Source organism: Poeciliopsis prolifica, unplaced genomic scaffold (genome assembly GCF_027474105.1).
Source record: "Poeciliopsis prolifica strain line A6 unplaced genomic scaffold, Auburn_PproV2 SCAFFOLD008, whole genome shotgun sequence".
NCBI classification, from domain to species: Eukaryota; Metazoa; Chordata; class Actinopteri; order Cyprinodontiformes; family Poeciliidae; genus Poeciliopsis; species Poeciliopsis prolifica.
In genome coordinates this window covers 6,945,909-6,967,733 of record NW_026562383.1, presented here as the reverse complement: position 1 = coordinate 6,967,733, position 21,825 = coordinate 6,945,909, and the positions used below count along the sequence as shown (strand labels likewise).

The 21,825-nt window shown below is 38.1% G+C and overlaps 1 protein-coding gene across 1 annotated transcript in view; it reads right to left on the bottom strand.

The window, feature by feature from the left end:
• The window catches only part of pappa2 (pappalysin 2), a 65,578-nt gene extending 45,207 nt beyond the window's left edge, over positions 1–20,371 (bottom strand). The window contains exons 1-8 of the mRNA XM_055033384.1: positions 18,289–20,371; positions 14,282–14,514; positions 13,202–13,429; positions 12,454–13,052; positions 3,320–3,468; positions 2,121–2,260; positions 710–863; positions 247–439 (exon numbers count right to left, since the gene is read on the bottom strand). Coding sequence (XP_054889359.1) covers positions 247–439; positions 710–863; positions 2,121–2,260; positions 3,320–3,468; positions 12,454–13,052; positions 13,202–13,429; positions 14,282–14,514; positions 18,289–19,258 — 2,666 coding nt within the window. The 5' untranslated portion in view covers positions 19,259–20,371. The remainder of the gene's footprint in view (positions 1–246; positions 440–709; positions 864–2,120; positions 2,261–3,319; positions 3,469–12,453; positions 13,053–13,201; positions 13,430–14,281; positions 14,515–18,288) is intronic.
• Positions 20,372–21,825: the final 1,454 nt, after the last annotated feature.

Here is a 21,825-nt window from a genome sequence, read left to right as displayed (position 1 = left end):
AGTCTCTTAGATTTTTCAACAATGTCATATATGGAAAAAAGTGTCCCTGAGGTGTTGCCTTTAAATACATCTACAGGTGGACCTGTATTTAACTCAAATATTCACTCATAATATTACATATCCATACAATCTAAGCTTTCCCAAATTGTTTAAAGGCATAGTTGTCATATCCATAAAAATTCTCTCTGAACATGAGCATCAAGCTTGACTCAGAAATGATGTTTCTAAGACATAAAGTCTCCATGCCTTTGAAAAAGTGACCCTCTCAATGGTGGGAGCCAGTATATGGACACAGAGTTGGTGCTTTGGCCCGTCACTATGGGGGGCAGCGGGACAGGAGCAGGGCGATTGTCCATCAGCCACTTCTGGTAGATCAAATCAAGGTAACAATGCATTCTGGCCACTTGATTGGGAGTAAAGTGGTTGGTGCAGTTGTCATCTGATGTGGGGAGATTGAAAGAGACTTAGTACATTTTTAAGAATAAAATTTAACATAGAATTCAAACACACATTTCAAATAACTAAATGTTATCATTTTTTAAGTCTTTGTTAAAAAGACAACACGTCTAAATGACAACAGGTCCTATTCGGATGTAATGGGCTCAAAAATTACTTTGGATTGCAGAATATGTTGCACAAAAATGCATAATCCACATGTTATTTATGTGAAAGGTGCTTTTTGTTATAAGCATTTGGTTCCTCCATCTACCTGTGTAACTCATGTAATTGCTGTAAGGCGTGTTATGGTAGGTGGTGAATCCACATGTATCGTTGACAGCTTCAGGGTCATGGCAGGTTTTGGATTTGGTGGTTGGTGCAGTGTCAGCACACAGATCTCCTGTCTCCATAGACGGGGTTGTCTCCTGCCAAAACACGTAAATATTAATATGAACACGTGGCAATAAATGCAAAAGATAGACTTAAGCAGCAAAAAGTTTATGATATGATACTATTAACAGAGTGGGTGTAACAGGTTGTGGTAAATAAGAATTACATTTTTAATTAGGGAAGTACTGATATATTTTTTTCACTTCCAATATCAATACAGATATTTGAGGCTTAGTATTAGTCCATACCGATCTGATACAGACAAACAGTGCTGAATTGACTTAAAATCTTTCTTTTTTTAAACAGACATTAATTTATTAAATTACAACTTCATTTGATAATGCTGCACCAGTACAGCTCATTTAAATACACCAATAGACTCACGGGCTTAGTCAAACAGGTATAAACAATTTCCATTTGTTCTGTGCTGTTATAGGAGTGAAACTCCTATTTATTTTATAAATATAAAATAAATTATAAAGGAACTGAAACTGATGTCATGCTTTATTATTTATCTGTCTGACCAAGGTAGTCAACCCTTTGTTTTTGTCAATCAGAGCACAATGAATAGAATTACACCGAATAAATCTGCCTTTATGGATCAGGCACATTGTCACCAATACCTGATCCAGAATCTCTTTCAAAATTAGTATCGTTACAGATATTATCAGATTTGTGCATCTCTAGTTTTAAGGACTTTTAAAAAACTGTAGTGTTCATACTAGATACAGGGCACAGTAATAACATCCGTATAAAAGTCAATCAGTTTTTTACATATCAATATCTGTTCAATAAGTCTGACATGCATATAACTAATATTTACTTCCATCCTGTTCCCTCATAGTAGGATGTTTAGCTGAAGCAGAGAAGCAATTTCAGTGGTTTTGTATTTTTTTTCAGTGTAAAAAGAATAGGCAAACTGCTGCCATAACATCAATATTAATATCAGACATTGATCCCAATCAATTGTTCATATCAGTGCATCTCTATTTCTTAAATATTTTTTATGTCAAATTCCCAATGTTTTCCAGGATTAACAAAGTAGGGAGAAAGGAGGAAAATTCCTTCATTATTTAGTTTTTTCAAACAAAAAAAAGCACAAAATTAGGGAATGAAGGAATACAGGAACGAGTGAAGAAAGTAAAAAAGTAATGGAGGAACAAAGGAAAGAATGAAGGAAGAAGTGAAGAAGGTTGATTATGACTTATACATTATTTCTTTCATGCTATGAAAGAAAATTACAGCATAGCCAACCTAGGGTCATCAGAGACAGGAGGATTGATTTGTCTTACCTGACATGGATCATCACAGGAGTCCCGCTCACTCACCCCCTTGAAAACGTGGTACAACCCAAATATGTGCCCCATCTCATGGATCATTGTGTTCTGGTGGCCCTTTGTACCAAAGTAGGACGGGTTGAGAACCATCCCACCTATGCAAGGGATAAGAAACGTAGAACTGAAAAAATTCTTGGAAAGCCAGTCCCTCGAACTACTCCGTATTTCAAATACAAGAAAAGAGACTAATTGAAGCTTCAAGTGTGCAACATCTTATTATACACATCAACTATTTGTGAAGCTGGAATAAATTAAATTTTGTGGTAATTCATAAATATATTAAACCATCTCATGGATTTAGAAATTGTTGAGGATGGGAAAATACTCATAAAATGTTGTAACCAGAGAAAAGCAAAATGATCACAGAAAATGCTGATTTATTATGACTACAGATTCCAATAGTGAACTATGTTTTGTAATTTTCATTCAACTGAGCATCACATCAGAAAACATTTGACACAGTGAGTTTTTAGATCAATCAGGGATCTATGCATAACCTTAGCACTTCAATCAACAAATCAATAAAGGTTTTAGTAAGATTCGAATTAAACCTGAAACTAAATATATTCCGTCAATAAATAAACAAATCCCCAATACCTATAACACAGAAATTATAGACTTTCCCAATAAGCCAACAAAACCTTCTCAGATGCTTTTTTGTTTTGTATTTCACCAACAAGTTTGAATAGAGATTGCAGCCATGCCAGAAATTATTTATTATATAAACTGTTTGATTAATTTGAACTTGAATGATCAGCTATTTTTATAAGGTCCCCCGATTGAGTGTCGTGTTCTGCATAATTGCGGCAGGCAAGTATTTCTCAGTGTATTAAAATGCTCTATTAACTTAGGATGGTTATAACGGAGAAGAAACCGTGTTAATTCACTCAACAGAGTGAATTCATTTCAACACTTCAGCTGAAATGATGCCACTCAAGCTCATTGCACTCATCTTTTTTCAAAGATAGTCAGAACAACATTAAGGTTAGGGGTAATGAGTATGTTTAATAAGTGATTACAAAAAAAGAAACTAAGTAAAAAACATTTCTAAAGCATAATTATGAAGGAGAAAAACAAATACAGCCACCTGCAAAGCTAAAGAACTGCAAATGAATGCCACATTCAAAATAATTTATTTTACTTATGTAACTGACCTTGGTGCGTAAGAGCCTCCTTCGCCCATGGCCACGTTGCTGCTCCTGCCAGCTCTTCTCGCATCGAGTTGCTGGCAAAAAACACATTGAGTGTGTCGCTGCCGCTCAGGTTTAGCTCATCCTTCAATTCTTTCACACTCATATAAGCCCTGCAGAAAGGGAAAGATCAGAAAACCTGCATAATCAGGACACAACTAAAGGATTTTGGTGAGTGACAGAAAGATATTTTGTAGCTACAATAAGACAATTATATGTAAATCTTCTGTAGACATAAATAACAAAATATATGGGAGTGAAAAGTTTTGGAAAAGTACTTATATACTAGAAGTACTGCTTATGTTGATGTTGAGGACAGTAGTGGTACTCTGTACTCTTTCTTCTGTGTTTTTTGTTATCTTTGCTACCTTGTGAAGTCAAGTGTTGCCATTTTCAGAAAACAAAATCAGTAGTTTTTGAAAATCAAAAATCTGAATTGAGACTGGAGCGTATCTGCCATTACATATTACATGTCATTGTAAAAAAAAATTGAGTTTTTAAGTGTCACCCTGTGACACAGGTCCCTTTTGACAAAGGTCTTCATCTTAAAGGGCCTTTTACCTGATTAAACACAGCTTTAATCAAAAACATAAATAAAAAAAACATTTTGATTATTGTGCTAACTAAAAATAAGAAAAATGTTATTTCCACTGTATAGAGACTGACTAAAAACATGCATATAAAACAAAATACAAGTGTTTGAAATACATTTTTGCTCACAAGGATGTTATTTGGTCTTTTGAGTTTGGATGTAGAGACTTTTGTAGTAGTTTTATTGTAGGGGTGATTTATGGCAGATGATAGTTTTCATCAATCCATCAGCATATCTCTCTCTTCACAGCATAACTTCAAATCATAGATGTTTTGAGTTGGGCAGCTTATTTCACACCATTGCAATCTCCTCCCTACCGCCCACTGTTCCCACATCCTTCTCTTCATGTCAGTGATAAATTACTCCAGCGGCACTTTGATGTGTGAGGCTGAATTTGTTTTTCCTCAGCTGAGTAATGTCACATGTCATTTTTCTTTGCTTTCATAGCTGGAAAGCTTTTGCACCTTTCACCAGAAGGCTCGAAACTTGGTCTGAGAGTCATGCAGAAAGTCTCACCAATGACCCAGTTCCTGCATACCTGACAGATAAGGCTTTTAGCTGAGTCTCCCATGGATGTCTAGAGAGAGTACCACATGCTAAAACACAACTATTTGACTTAATGGAGGGGTGTTAATGCACATGGCTGATGTGTTGGTGCGGCACAAGGTCACATTGCTTAAAATTATGGAAAAGAAACATGAATGAATGTATGTGTGAGTTCTATATTTAATATGTAGGTGTCAATAGACCTACCATCTGCATGATAATTGTCTATATTGATTATGGGTGACTTTTAAAAACACTCAATGCATATTTCTATAATTCATGAGAACACTACTGCAGAGAAAATAAACTAGTGTGAAATAGGCATGCTATCATGGCTTTCAAAGGTTTAATGACATTTCACAGAAAACACAAGATTGTTTGGAGTTTTCTACTGTTAGTTAAAGCCGAGAGTGATGCAGCAATGCTCGCCTGGCAAAAACCAACTTCCTGTTCTACGCTTCGTTTTTAAGAAGGTCTGAACTCTTTTGGCCATAAAAAAAAAAACGATTGCTTGCTGGAGGCGTAGACTCTGTGGTTTTAAATATTACCCAATGACTAACGTTTGGCCGTGATCCATGCAGTTCTCCAGCTTGACATTATGAAGTTTACCAGAAATTGCCATCCCCCACTCCGAATGGCCTGACTATTTGACAAGCTAATAGCAACTTGTTAGACTTCTGGGTCTGTATAAAGAAAAGAATGACGAAAATCCTGAAGTTCTACACCCTCTTAAAATATTCATTATATATGTATTTTTGCCACATCAAAATATAGATATACATTTTAAACAATTACATTCACATTTTTAGTGTAAATCAAAGCTTTTGGTGGCTCAGTTGGTAGATGTGCACCATCTAGTTGAGATAAAAGTGCTCAACGGGATTGTCCTGGGTTCATTGAGTTTGTCTCAGGCCTTTTTTTATTCAAGTTTGTTATACTACAAGAATCATGCTGAAATTGAAATAGTATCTCTGTACATAATGGTTTGTTTATGGGTATCAATCTGGAATGAACAAAACAGTAACCAAAATATTTCAACACTGTTCTGAAGTCTTTTTTTTTTATTGTTTTTCTGTTAATCTTTCAACGGGAAAGCTTAGTTTATACATAAAAGAGGTAAATGAATGAAACAAGAAACAATCCTCTTCTCCCCAAACACTGACAATTTAATGCTATATGAGGTGCATCGCCTCCAAACTGGACCAAAAGTCTTTCTCAGCAGCCAAGACCTTTGCACATGTAGCCCCTCTTTTAAAGCAATCTTTCCTCCAGCTTATATGGTGCACAGTAAATAAGAATGCGCTCTCTCTGGCACCTAGCCTATATAAATAAGGTTTAAGATTTAGGATGCTTCAGGGAACCCCTGCTCTCACAGTACTACTGAAGCAGATCTTAGCTGAGGCTGTGTGCAGAATCCATCACTGCAGGCCACACAATTACAAAAGACAGAAAGTTGACCACTAAAGACTCAACTCCTCGGCTTCTGAGACTGAAAGGAGGCCTCAAAGGAAGAATACTGTCAAAGTCACAAAAATAAATAGGTTTGCATGAGTGAAGTGAAACCCCTAGCTATAAATATGAAAAACAAGTCAGCAAAAGCACAGCCACTAAGTAAAGCATCAAAATCCATTCATTGCAAAAAACAAGAAAAAATGTAGTGTGTTGTAACTTTTACTGTATTATATATTATATACTTAAATGTTTAACTATATCTGCATTTATACAATGCTGTAATAAGGCAAAAACCTAATATTAATAAGAAAGAGACATTGTTTAAATAAACTTGTATAAAAGCTTCAACAAAAATTGCAACACTATATTTCTACAAACTAAAAAGCTGTTCTGTCTGTCGTGACATGTCCGTGATTGATTTGGATCCAGATGTTTTTTATTCTTCTGTACAAAATCCAACATCAAAAACAAATCTTCATTTTAAGGTCTAATAAAATTTACTTTTTTATCTGTCAAAGAAATTGGAGAAAGGTCAGGCCAGGATTCAAACCCAGTCTCCTTCCTGAAAGGGAACAGTGCAACCGTTCACCACACATCTACCAATATTTGGTTAAATATCCTTTGGAGATTTTAATAACAATGTGGTGGTTGTAGCCATCAACAAGCTTCCAGATAAATATTGGCAGGATATCTGACCACTCTGAAATTCTTGGTACACACTGACCTAAACTGTCAGTCAGATGAAAGGAAATCAGTCAGGATGTTTTGGAACAACTCAGAGACCCAACTGGGTAAAGTCTACCCTGAACTGGAAGCTACTGGAACAGCAGGGAAGCAGCTTTTGCTCTGACACTGACACATTCAAGGTCTACTGAAATCTGTCAACATTTAGATGCCAAGAGTCATTTAAATGAACTGCGAAGTTTAGTTGAGACACCAATTAAGTGAATGGCATCATAAACGAGGCTACCTCCAAATCAGATGAAACTTGATGCAATTGGTTGTTGGAACTGGACAACAATACCAAAATCGCTTCAAACTACATATAATAAATAAAGCCTTGATCTGAGCAGTGCTGAAATGTGATTGGCCATTCCTAGGTGGAGTCACAACACGGTTCAGATGATCTCCATTTTTGGATAATAGCTCTGGGACTCCCAACTCCCAGTGATTTGTGGGAATCTGAAATGGTATAGATGGTATAGATGCCACTGACTTTATTTCTCGTCTGTTCCCTGAATTTCTTTAGACTGGGTCAAGTGATGTTTTGGCTTACTTCATTCAACTATTCAACTAATTTAGTACTAATTCATGACAGGTAATCATTTCAATTTAAAAGGAGTGCTGTGTTTTCCTGCAATGAAATGGAGACCTGTCCAGGATGAACCCCGCCTCTCGCCCGAAACATTCACTGGAGGTAGTCCTTACAGCCACTAGGAACAAGAACATTAGAAAATGCATGGATGGATACTGTGTTTTCTCACAAGGGCATATCCTGGTTTGGATGGCTTTTTTCCTTTTAGTAAACAAGATTTTCTTTTGAAAACTGCTGAAGTACCACAAAAGCCAATCACTACAACTTTTGGAGTTGTCAAGTTTTTCAAGATCACTGGATCAAACTACATTAAACATAATAAGAATATATTTGGCCAAAACATGTGCTTTAAGAAGGAAATCAAAGAGGAGACTTGACTCTGGACCACTGGGATGCACATGATAAAAAGAAAAAACTTTCTATATGTTAGTGAACAGTGAAAGAAAATAAATAACCAAAAAATGGTTAATAACTGAGCTGCCCAGCATTGATGGCTGGATTCACACTGTGAATTATATATTCATAAAGGAAAAACTCTATTCAAAGTAGATAAATTTATTCAATTTGGACTAAATAGACTGAAAATGTCAGACCTGATCTCATCTAATTGCATCTGTGATGAGGATGTTCGTCTTTGTTTTTAGTCATTTATTTAGTTTCTTCTCTGCTTATGTAGTCCCATCCTGGGTTTAAATTCAACATGATCGTCCATGATCCCCGTCACCCCGTTTAATTTAGTTTGTTTTGAAATTGAAAAAACAAATGAGGTAATGAAGATGTGTGTTTTTTATTGTTTGTGTATTTTTCAAATAGGAAAAATATATAAAATGCAGATGTTGATGAAGTTGTATTTGTCTGAAAAATTGTTTTGACTTGAAATATGTAAATGTGACAGAAAGCAGAAACAGAATTAATCAATAAATTAATAGAATAGAAATCTTATTTCAATTGAGTTGCCTTCAATGACGCTTCAATTGCTGATTGAAGAATATTAGCAAATCCTGGTCATGTTTTTAATAAACATGACCACAATGACCCCTTTAATTCCAGCGCTGCCTTTTCATTCTTGCCTTATTCTCTTCCCTTCCCGTTCTCCAACCACCACCTTTCCTTTACAGTGCTGCCAGAGGCTGCAGAGTACCTGGCCATTACCTTAGAACTGGCTCACAACAACAAATCTATGTTGTGACAGGAGCTGGCTTCTGAAACCTCTGGCACCTCCAGAAGCAACAGCAAGTTGGGTCTCACAATCAGAACAGCCGGCTAGGAGCTCAGGGGGGACGGAGGGAGGGGAGTTATCAGAAACGCAGATCCCAAACATAAAAAAATTCTTGCAGTGCTCTTCAAATGCCAACGAAATGTCATCTTCACATTAAATCTCCCTTTGCCTGAGTTCGATTTGTGATCCAGGAGCACAAATGCACACATGCACACCGGCATGTCGAGGGACTCGCACATGCAAGCATTTCAAACGGGCTGGGTTCAGAACCTTTCAAGAAGACCTACACTGCTGCTAACCTGCAGTGTTTACGACACTTTGGTCTCCTGAGTATTTGTCATTTATGTTGCTTTTAATGGAGGTTTGGGAACTTATAGACAGGAACTCAGCTGGAGCTTCACCGCTTCATTGAAGTGCACACATACTGGAACTTCTGACATTTGCATTTTGTATCTGAACAGCAGAAGCAGTAATTCGGTAATCCAGATCTAGTGTTTTTCCAATTATTGTTTTATCGTCAGGGTTTTTTGCTAAAACCTTCAAATTAAAATAAGAATGAATCAACATTTCAAAATTTTGCAGCCAAGGAACATTTCGGAGTTTGTGCATAACACCAGAGCACAGTATTGTCTGTTGTCCAACTTACTTTATTAGCATCCATGTTTTCTCAATAGGGTAGAAACCGTAGGCTGCGATAAAGAACATCTGACCATTAGAACTACCAATTGTGCTTTCCCTCTGTTCTTTTGCTTATGTCCACCAAACGTATGACAGAGAAACATAAATTAACATTTACTTAGGACAAGCCTAAAGAACTTCCTGCATATGGCCAAGCAATGAGGCCACACACATCCAAGTTCCACCAAACCCTTAACCTGGGTCTTCCAGAACAAGTAAGCACAGTGTTCTTTTCCAGGATATTTTTTTTTCACATTCACAAAGCTACAGAAATTCAAACCTGGGAAACTGCACAGTACAGCCACAGTCTCCATCTGTTGGCCAGAGGCAGCTCTCCTCACTTAGACGTAGATTTATCTATTGGTGAAATTAAAAAGTTGAATGGTAGGTAAACTACTAAGAAGCATGCTGAGTTTCTTTTGAGGAAAAGGACAAGATATTCCCTGATACTTCCTGCTGCTGTCAAGAGAAACAAAGTAAGGGGAAGAAGAAGCTAGAACATCTTTTATCAATGTTATAATGGAGAAATTAGATATGAATGGACCAAAGAGTGCCATCAGCTAAAGCCTTTATTGTGTGTGTTTTGTTTTTTGTTTTATGTCACACACTAACACAAAGTAGTTCATATATGCAAAGTGCAAGGAAAATGACAAATGGTTTAATTTCTTTTTACAAATGAGAATCTAAAAATATGGTTCGCTGAAACTTATTCTGCATCCTTTATTGCAAATAAAATCCAACACAGAAAGCCATTTTATCAGGTAATTAGTTTATAGAGTCCTTGTCTGTGTGATTTAATCTGAGTAATAACTCAGATTGTCCTGAGAAGGCCTTCAAGATTTTCTAGAGAACATTAGTGAACAAATTGCATCCCAAAGAAACTAAGAACCCAGCAGACAGGTGGACCATTTTAAATTCAAGTGTTAAAATGGTCCAGTCAATGTCTAGACATATTCAAGTAGGAATCAATTGACCATATGTCCAATCTCACTAAGCCTAAGTGATTTAGTATCGACAAGGACTGAAACAATGAACAACACACTCTTGTGTTTATTTCTTAAAAATTTTAAGACATTATTTATTTTTTCATTCCATTTTACACCTATGTGCTACTCTGTGTTGGTTGATCACATAAAATCACAATAAAATACATTTAATCTTGTGGTTTGACAAAATGTGAAAATGTTAAAAGAGACATGTTTTCTGAGCTTTACATTAGATTATAATGTTATTCTCTCATCAAAAACATAACTGATTACTAGAGTTTTTGTTGCTTTGATATTTCATGCATATTTGAGGAATCCTTGAATGTCCAGTGGCAGCCGTTCAGGAGCTTCTAAAACAGCCGGGCCAAATTCAAGGCGTCAAATTGCAAAGACAAATTTCTTTTAAGTTATGTTTGATACATAGAGCATTTTTACTTTAGAGGTACTTTAGGTAATATAGTTACGTGATTAAATCCTTTTGAAAGCCACTGTGTTAATCTTAAACCATGAGGAAATCAAGTCTGTAAATCATATTTGGATAATATTAACTTATTAGCCTGAAGTAGTAAATCAACACCAACTCAGTGTTTAAAAGATTTTATGAGTGTATATAATGACTATGTGTGTAGATACTGGAATATTAAGTCAACCAGAGTATACTGAGGAAAATAACTAATTTTTTCCTCATTAAAAACATATTAGCCAACAGTGCATAAGGATGTCACTTTCTGTTAACTTCAAACACTGAAGAGTAAATATGTCATTTTTTAAAGTCTGTCGCTGGTTCCCAGAGCCACGTAGTAAACCTGCGGTTACAATTTGGATTAAGAACCTGAATTAAGGTCTTTAAAGCGCCAGGCTGGAGACCTCATGTTGAGACTCCATGCAAGCTGTTTGGTTCTCTCCATGAGCCTGTCTGTCAGAGCAAATGGAAGGCAGCAGGGCTGCTGCTGGAGTTGTTTAGCAAAAATAACTGTGTACTTTGGCCTACCTTAATCCACCATTCACACTCCACAGGGTTTTCTCTACAACCACTTGAGAAGGTGAAAGTTCCAGTTTGTAAATGTATCGTGTCGAGCTGTTTATGACACAGGCAGTAAGTATACTAACGAAGAAGAGGAGAAACAGCGTCACAAGAAAACCTCTGCAAAGTTTTTTGTTTTTTCTGAGTTGCATTTTTTTTCATTTCTAGGTAATTCCACCATAAAGTGCACATTTATTTGAATGTTCTTGTTGTCAGAATGAATTGATAAGGCGAGGGGGAGATTGTCATGGTCTACTGACTTGGTGTTCTGGTTTGAATTTTGTGTTTTGGATTCTGATGTCATCATGTTCAATCAATATGTTCCGGTTTCATATCTTGCCATTTGAGTAGTTTTTATTTTTATTTTACTCCTGTTCTGTATTCTGTTAGTTTTTGTAGTTTGTCCATGTCCTGAATTGTATTTAACTTTATTTCCTGTTTTTATATGTTGTGGAGCTTTAGTATTTGCACATTCTGTTTAATCTAGTATTCTGCCAGGTTTCATTTTACTGATTGTTTACAGCTGGATTTCATTTAGCTGATTACATCTCCGAGCGTACAGGCTTCTTTGTTTCCTCTCCTTTCTGCCAGATTGTCTGTGTGTTTAGTTCTAAACACTCATTCATTCTATCTACTTGCAAAAGTATTGGAATATCAAATTCAGTATTTCCATCTCAACAGTGTTTTTTTAAAGTTGCATCTTTTTGCTGTCAATCATTATAGCTATAGTTTGTGATTACTTTAAGCATAACATTTTAATGCCCTCTTTTCTGCTTGGCTAATATGTTTTGAATGCTTTATTAAATAAAAAGCATCACCTAATAGACTGCTAGCTATATTACAATAATGATGCACTTGCAAAATATTGTGCAGTAGTTATTTGAACTGAGATTTAATTATACATAGGAGGATTATATTTGTTGATATAGTGACTTTTAAAATAATTTGATTGCACTACATTTTTAGGAGAATTACAGAAAAGGGAGCTGAACGCAAATGCACACAATGCTTGTGATTCTAAAAACTTTTGTAAACCATTTTACAAAATAAAATCCAAGGTAAGTATATTGATGTTGTATCTTGACAAAATGTGTAAGATTCAAGGAGTATGACTATATCGCCAAAATAGTGTACATTCTAATGGATTTTTATGATCCTTGTGTTGTTTTTAGTTAATAAGGTTCTTCTTTTGTTCACTTTAATTTGTCTGTTGCCTATTTGTGACAAACATGGAATGATCCCTTCCCTACAATACTTTTGTTCCATCAAGCGCTCATTAACCTTACCTGTCGGGAGATTCAGGGTCAAAGCAGGTCTTATGAACGTCCGTGACGTCTGGATCACAGCAGTCTCCGTCATCATATTCAAATTTTATGGTGTTGCACTCCATGTCACAAACCCCGTCCTGCCTTTTCCAGTTGTAACAGTGCCCTAGTCTGAGACAGTCGCCTCCATCGTGGCCAGTCCTTGGGTGGTCACACTCTGGATCGCACTGCCGGTTCCCAATCTTGCCAATTCGACAGTTGCTGAGGATGAATCTCTGTCGAAGGCTGGAGTTTTTCACGGTGTGGACGCTCAGCTCCAGGGTGATGTTGTAAGGCTGAAACGCTTCACGTAGAGCCTGATGCTGAACTTGGATCTGTTCTGGTGTCACTATTGGATTCCCACCGTCATCTTCCGAGAGGTTGACAATCCGGTAGCGAATGCGTTTGGGTGTCCGGAGCTGCCAGTTGTTGTTGTAGCCAGAGATGATGTCTGTGTTGTCGCACTGTGTCTGGCCACATGCTGGCGGGAGAAAGGATGAGACAAGTTCTTGTTCTGGTGCTGGAGTAGTGATGACATTTGGATGTAGGGCCGTTTTGTAAGGGCTCCAAAGCCGTTCCACCTTGAAAACGAATGCAGTTGCAAACATTTAGCGTGTATCAGACAATTCTCAAATCAATTCAACAAAAATTCAAATTTAGCTTTAGCTTCTTAGATCTCTGAAAAGGTTTTACTGTTTGCAACTGAAATTCAACAAAATAAGCTATTTACATTGGTAAAATCCGCCCACATTGCCAAAACTGGCTCATTCAAGTCGATTTGAAGCGGTGGCTTTAGTAGATCCTGATGAGAGCGAGCGTAGCCCCACAGGACCACTCCTCCAATGTGGCCTCGAAAGCTTTGACCAAGATCAGATTGTTTACTCCCAAGAAACAGAGTTCTGCAGGTCTGCATGAAGGGACTGTAGAGATCCCCAGACTGGAGGCTGCTTTCTCCCATCTAAGACAAATAAAGAAGAAAAAATAAACATTCCAAAAGTGGAGGATTATTATCTTTTAATTCCACATCATATAAATACTGAAACATTGGGTTACACAATTTTAGAGAAACACATCAGCACTATGCTCTGTAATCTTACTTATTAAATGTTGTCTTTGATACATACAATTCTAGCCAGAAGTTTAAGCACACTCATCATACATAAGAAGGTGCTAATTTTTGGCTTTCAGTTATTTATTTGAATCAATTGTGTTCCAGTTTAAAACAATTATGTAACAAAACTGAATGAAATGAAATGGTTAACCGTTGAGTAATAATTTTGGATGGGAAAAGGAACATTTCAAATTTACCATAAGCAAGGTGAGTGGCATAAACTAACTCACTTGCTGCTCATATCTGCTTAAATATAAACAACAATGGGGTGGAATGAAAACTGTGACTAAAACAGGAAAGTCACAGTTTCCTGTGGCTTTCTGGCAGTTTGGTTGCATTTCATATATTTAAAACAAAACACCAATCAATTGATATCAACTGAGATAAAATGATTTTGTTGTGTTTTTCAGTCAAATCGCCCAGCCCTACTTACCATTGCACACTGCAATAGTTTATACAAAGTACTGCTCACTTTTTCATCAAAGACTAAAAATAGCAAATAATTGGTAAAATAGAGAAAAGAACATTTCTAAGTGATTGGATGCTTAAAGAACTTTACAAAATGTTTCTTCTTGTCCCTGATAAAGAACTAGAGAAATATTTAGTAAAATGTAAAACTCACAATTGAAAACACAAATTTGGACTTATTATAAATTTATATAATTCCTTTAAAATGCTCAAAACCCATATGTGACACACCTTAGCCCCATCGACATACAGGGTCATGTTGCGACCATTGTATGTGGCCATCAGGTGCGTCCAAGCATTAGCTCGGTAACGATGGTGGCTGGAGATGGTGGTGGATTTCGCAGCTCGATCTGTGCGAAGCGTGAAGTAGAACCGCGCGTCTTTGGTGCCAGTTGGCTCCAGGGTGCGAATGCCAACGGACCAGCCCTTCTCACTCAGTGAATGTGAGCAGTTGTCAAATACACCTGAGATACAGAGAAAAGTCATTGGACTTAATAAGAATCTCCAGAAAGTAAATGATACCATTCCCATAGGAAAAATTTGTAAACACAAACAACCATCTTCCAGTGGATTACACTTAGGGACTGAGAGAATGAAAGTGTGCTTGCACAGTGGCTGTGATATAGTCACAGAGAAAGGTAGAAAACACAGAGTCAAATGCAGCAGGGCAGCACAGAGAAGGGAGAGAAAGACAGGGATTTCTAACCAAGCCAAACCAAGGCCTTGATGTTTCCATCTGCTGTTGCAACAGTCTCAGGCACACATCTGCTCCCCAGATGTCAAACAACTGGGACAGGGAAGGGTCAGGGAACCCCTTCACCCTCCACAGTGCAGTACGTGTGCACGCATGGGTATAAACTTAAACATGTATGCCTGTGTGATTGTATGAAGTGGGAAACTGCAGTAAAATGTTCCAATGAATCTGAGCTAGTTTAGAAAGATGCTATAAATTTAATTAATTAGATGTATAAAATCCATTAAATTACAGTGTACTCAACCAAAGAGTGCTACTATGTGGTGGCCAGTGCCACAAACTGCATTTTTAAGCAAATTGCCCTTTGAACCTTGCATGACCAGACATTGAGGTTATCTCCTGGGAAAAATGTGTTTAACTGTTTTACAGTGCTGTGGATGTAATATCGAATAGCACACAACAGGAAGAGGGTGTTGTTTTTAAGTGGTTCATGCAACACCAGATGAGAACATTTTATTTGCAAAAACAACAGAGTTTATGGTAAATGTGTTCTTAATTTTGAGAGACATTTGCACTACCAGGCATTATCATGATTATTACACTAAGCTAAATCAGATGCTGATGTTTTAAAGCTGTATTTATTTTGGATGTGGGCCACAAATCGCTGGCGAACGTGTTAGCAAACAGTTGGCTATTTACACATTTTGCAGCTGGGGCTAATTTTTTTTGTAGCAACTCCAATATTAGCTTTGCTCCAACTCTCAAAGGAAATTCAGGTTCTTTTGCTGCTAAATGTTCTGCTGTGTTCACCAGCTTGATCCTAACCGAGTCTGACAGCTGTTTACTTGCAAGGTCTGCAGTGTGCAGTTTGAGATGTTTGTTAAGAAGAATTGTTTCGTAATATTTATATTCAGTTCCAGTATTAGATATATTAATCTAGTTTCCACTATCCCTATGATATGCCATACTTAGCAGTTTCACAATACTTTGAAATTTACCCTTGGCATCCAATATGATGTGCAGAAAAGACCGACTCTGGCGGGTTTTTTGGTTCGTTTCAAAAAATAGTGACTCACATCGAATTGTTTAAGCTTCTTAAAAGTAAAGTGAAGTTCAAAGTTTTGATTTGAATTTTTTTATTTTATTTTATTTTATTACGTAATTGTGTTTAACCCTCTCAGGCTCAAATTACTTGGAAAAGACTGGCAAAGTTGTTGCAAATCTGCAACACCTGCCTGGAGAGGGTTAAATAAAAATAAACTAGTCTACCTGTCATGGGGAAAATTAATTGGAAATGTTGGTATGTTATACATTTAATGAAAAATATATTCAAATGTATAGAAAGGTACTTCAAAGGAAATTGAATGGTAAGACATGATCAAGTTTTATGGTTCATTGAGAACTTGAGCAAGCAAGAGAGAGCAAGACTTTCAGCAAACAACAGGGAGGCTGAAGAGAGCACAGTGTCTTCTGGACCTTTGTATCTCTGTCATTCAAAATGCTGAACGTGATTTTGGTAGTCACTGAGGTAAACTCCTACAGTTGCTTGTAAATATGAACCATTGTTGTACTTATGCTAACTGCACTCACCTCGTATTGCTAACATAGCAGGCTGAAGACGATGTCAACACTACAACTGTTTTTATCCTTGCTTTAAAATATTAGTAAAATCCTATTTTAAAACTACTGCTTTCTCACATATACAATTTCAAACCCAGCATTGTTATTGTTCCATATAAGTAATGACTTCTCATGAAAGGAAAATAGATGCTGTTCTGTAAATGTTGCTTTTTGTTGTTGTTAAAGAGAAATTAGACTCTGCTAAAACTATTATCTGACAAAATCTTAGAAAAAGCAGAGATCAGACATCATCCAACAAATTCTGATTAGTGCACCTTTGTTACCCAGGTATTCAGTGTTTACCCAGGTTTCTGCTATGAATTGCTCTCTGTACAACTTATGAAGAGATCAATAAAGAAAATAGGGAGTCGAGTAAAATAACGAAATAAGCTGATCATTAAAGGCTCACCAGAAGTCAAACTGGTGTCAGTGCCATGTCTGCCAGAAAGAATAGGACTTTGTTTTTCACTGTATTTGTTATTTTCCTTTAGGACACTACAAAGAGAAAATCCCGTGCCACAGGAAAATGTTGCTCTAACATAAGGAAGCAATGACGGGAAAATAGTTGAGTAATGCAACAGGATCTTTGATCAGAGTAAATGTGAGCGGACGTAACAGTTTGTGGTCTCCCTCCCTATCTGGACAGCTGTGGTGTTGCACACTAGCGCTTTTATCCTCTTTAATTTGGTTGATGTATGTGTTTGTCTGTCAAGTTGGGCAGCTTTTCAAATACAGCACATTCTTTATACTGGAAAAAAACAGATATTTTATCGTCATGCGATCATTGGATCAGTGCATTTCTAAGCTGCTGGTCAAATTCTTTTAATCTGCTCAGTCAAGGAAGGTATGGAGAATTTTTTAGCTTAGGGGACCAAGTCATTTAACAATTAATTTGGAAATAGAACAATATGGTTTCCCTTGATTAAAGTGTAAGAAAAACATATCAATCATGACTTAAGAACCAAGGTACTTCTTATTGAACCTATTTATGTATATATTACATGCCAAATTTTCAATGCGACTTAACAAACAGTAGAACAGCATAAAAGTTAAACATTTTACAAAATTACTGTAGTATGTTTATTTTAATTTGAATGTTAAATTTAGCAATGGAAAAATGTGCTTAACATTAGTGGGAGACAGTAAAATCAAGACTTTATATTATTTGTCAAGAGGAGAATTAGCTTTTGTTTGGATCATGTTACACATTTATGTTTTAATTTTGTATAAATACAGAGATACTGAGAAACTGGGATATTTTCACATGTGGTATTCGTACAGTGAGCATGACATACCAGAAAGGGCTGAGCAGCCAATTAAGAGTTGCTGAGCCCCTTCAGCAGTGATCAGTGCTTGAAGTGCAGGGATGACCAGATTTAATGTGTTTTCATAGTTTACAAGTGCAACACAAGGTGCTTGTACTGTCTTCTGATCTGAGTCTTTGGAGTTGTGATAAGCTTTAACATGCAAATTGCTTCTAAAATATTCCAAAGCCCATGAAGAATTTCTAAACTGTTTTGTCACAGCATCTATGTGACAAAACAAAAAGCAGTGTTTCCAATCCAGTGTGAACCACAGCGTCAGTGCGGCTCTAATTTGCCTCCTTATAAATTCTGATTTCTTGCGATTCAACTCTGTGTCATCACTTCTAGTTGATGAGCCCATATAAAACTGGGCAGGCTCCCACAGCAGATTCAAAAGTCTGAACATGTTTGTCAACTTATCGCTATATTAAAAAGATTAACAAAATTTAAAAAAACAGTCCAATTATTTCATCAGCATTGCCACTATTTTGCACACCAAGCACGTGGTTGTTTTCCTGGAGCAATCTGAACAGATCAGTCCACACATTTATTGTTTCTATAAGCTACAGACAGCAACATGCACTGTCTGTGATGCAGTGATGGCTATCATTCACACCCACCTGCTATGACCGCCGGGTTGCTCTGCCCGCCTTCTGGTTTCACCCACAGCTCCAAGCTGAACCTGTCCCGCGGCAGCTCGACTCCCTCGGCCAGTTTCACCTTCAGCTGCTCCCGGTGCCCGTTAAAGTACAGCGCTGTCATCCAGGAAGGGGGCACTCTCGGCAGTGGGGTTCCCCAGCTGTTATTGGGGGAGTCCGAGGCTCCATCCGCCTCCTCCACCTCCCCAGAGTAGTCCTCCGTAGCAGCAGCATTCGCCCCGGTCATTGTGGACGACTGGTTGTCTCCATCCCCGTCACCTTGCCTCAGTCTGTGGAGGACCTGGAGCCCCCTGTGAACTGTGGAGCTCTCGGGGGGAACTTTCTCCCACCTGAAGTTGTCCTGTTTGTCGTAGCGCAGCTTCTTCACGTCGAGGCTGCGGGAAACCCTAAAGCGAGAGCTCCGAGAAACTCCTCTGTCCTCGGTGTCTTTAACACCGGACCTACCGGGAGAGTGTGCGGCATCTTCACCGACATAACTTGACTCCCTTTCGTCGTTTCGAATGTTATTTTCATAAAACCGGTCGAATACCGTCGGATATCCACCCTCTCTCTCAGCCAGGTCCGCGGCGTCGCCCCTGCCTTCGCGCTCTCTCCGCGCGGCAGCGACCTCTCGCAGCTCGGTGTCAAGCCCGCACCCGCCCGGACAAACCTCTCGAGCGCCTTTAACGGCGAAGGGCGCTCTTCGACTCTTGGACATCCTCGGCAGGGCCGCTGGAGGGCGGTGTTGCGTCGGGAAGAGGACGCGCGGTTTCAGTCGGGACGGTGAGACGAAGCAGGGTTCACCTGCTGCTGCTATCCTGGACAGCTCGCTGTCTGCCCGGCGGGCCAAGGAGCGCTTGTGCCGGCTGAGAGTGTCGGAGCGGACCGGGCTGAGCGGCCACGTGTTTGTGATGGCGACGAGGAAAATAGGCAGTAGTCTGATCAACAGCATTTTGTCTCAAGATTAAAGAGGGTTTTGTTTGAAATAGTGCTGAAAAACCTCTTTCCCAGAGGCCTCACAGTGGATCGTTTGTCCACATTTCCTCAGAAATTAAACAGTTGCGTTTGATTTTTTTTTTATTAAAATTAATCTGTTTAAAAAAAAGAAAGAAAGAAACTATATTGAATCAGTGCATTTCAATGCTGCCAGTTAATTAAAAACAATTAAAAATCAAATGTCCTCTAAATACAAAAGAATAGCAGCAAACTAGAAATTTGAAAGTTTAAGAGGTTTACGAGTTTACAATAAATCGTCCAGTAAGGTGAGCCAAGCAAAATGCTGAAACCCAATTCTGCACTTTGCATTACATTAAAAGACCGCACTCACTTGCCTCCATCCTATTCGTGTAAAGCCTGCTCTGCAAAAAAAAAAAAAAAATATGAGAAGCCTCTTAATTCTCTATTTGTTTACAAGTAGTCAGGGGAAATAAACGTCTTAACAGTTCAGTGAGCCCCACAAGCAAAACCACACCGTAAAGACGTCACCAGGCTGATTTAGAGTCCCAAAAAAAATCAACAGGATAATTTTATTGCGGAGGAAAATGTAGCTGCAGATGCTGTTTTTTTTAATCCTAGTTACACTGACAAATGATTGATTTCTATTTAATTCAAAATTGGATCTCTCTCTCTCTCTGTTTTTCTTTTCTTTTTTCTTTTTAAATATGCTACTCCCTTTCTCGTTTACCTCACCATTATGCCAACGTTTTGTGCGTGTCCCGCTCCAGCAATATGCCTGCAAGGTGAGTCCGAGTAACAAACTCCAAAAAAAGGGGGGGAGGGAGATGCAATGCCAGCTCCTGTCATAGACACCCTACTTTTTTTTTTTTTTTTTTTTTTTTTTTTTTGAGCAAGCACTATTTGATTTCTAAAAAGAGTGGATACAAAAAAATATATAAAAATTATTCGTCCAATAAATCACAGTTCGGTTTCTGCGCGTCAGCTCCTCTTTTTGGTTTTGCTGTGCGTCGTGCGCGACCCAAAAGAGCGTCTAAGTGCTGCTGCACCGGTCCATGCAGTAGTAGTAATATCCTCCTTCATTCACTCCATCTCTGACTCTCTCTCTCTCTCTCTCTCTCCCGCTCTCTCTCTCTCACTTACCCTTCCTCATTGGAGTCCAAAGGTTTTTATCAGGGAGCCCCTACCCGTCCTGACATCACCGGTAGGGGAAGTGTGGTGGTGGAGAAGGGGGAGGAGGAGGAAGAGGAAAAGGAGGAGGTGGGGTGGGAGTGGGGGTGGGGGTACTGCCCTCGCCTTCTCACGTAAGTTTTACAAGGGAAATCCTCTTCTCTCCTTTTCTCCTCTGCCCATGCGGCGGTAAACCGCCTCTGCATCCCTCTGATCCAGAGCGGAGACAGGAAAGAGGTTGTAAAGTTTATTTATGTAGTTATCATTCTTGTCTTTGACCTCATCCATCCACCCATCCGTCCATCATCCACCAGTGGTAGAAGTGTCCAGAGCTCTCAGTTAAAGCGCAGATTTCACCACCGTGCAGCCCTTTTGTTGTTGTTGTTTTGGGTTTGTTTGTTTTTTCTTTTGGTGATGTAATGAGATTCTGACACTTGCTGAACATCTTGGATTTATTTAGGACACAGTTAAATTGATGAGGCAAGGGTTGAAGGCGACAAGCCGTAAGACCAGGGAAGTTTATTTGTATAGCACCATTCATAAAACAAGTCACACCAACATGCTTCACAGGGAATCAGAATAAAGACATGAAAATAAAGCCTGATCATAAAAAGCATCTTATAAAAGAAAGAGACTTGTTCTGAAGCTTGTCTTAAATTGGTAGTCACCCATAAACCCACTGTTTTCTTCCTTTTGAGACACCAGCCAAGCAAACCCGGAATCAAAGGTAGGAACGTTTAAAATGGGGTTTATTTCAACAACAAAAAAAACTCAAAAAGTAAAAGTGAACAAACAGCAAAGGAGACAGGATGCTCAGGAGGCAGTTTCTCCGAGTTTCCATCCTGATTCAGAATGAGTGGGAATAAACAAATCCAGTTCAACCTCCTGATATGTCAACTCCACCGGTATCGTCTGCTTATTGCTCTACATGTCATCAAACAGCACAAGCAGGAAATACCTTTGCCCTTCAAGTTTTCAACAAGCAATGGTGACCTTGGAACTGCAAGTCTTGTCACACTCAAGAGCGTTCAAGTTGAAATATGCAAAATTAGTAGATTTTACTTATGGTTTTGGTCCCGACTACCGTTTGCAATTTCAAGAGGCAACAATGTACTTTCCTCAATTTCATGCTTTCAAACTAGAAACTTTGTTTGTTATAGCCACAGTTCTAATAACTGGTTAATAATTGCTTGTTCCAAGACCAAAATAATGTAGCATAGGACAAGACATGGGGCGGTATATGATGTTTAAGTTTAAGTAATAATATCCCATAATTAGGGTGAGTACATAATCATATTGAACTAAAATGTACAACATTCTTTAAATTGCATAACATACTACGTATTATGCCACGTGAAACATGTATTGTTATTTTCATGCATAGGTTATATTGAC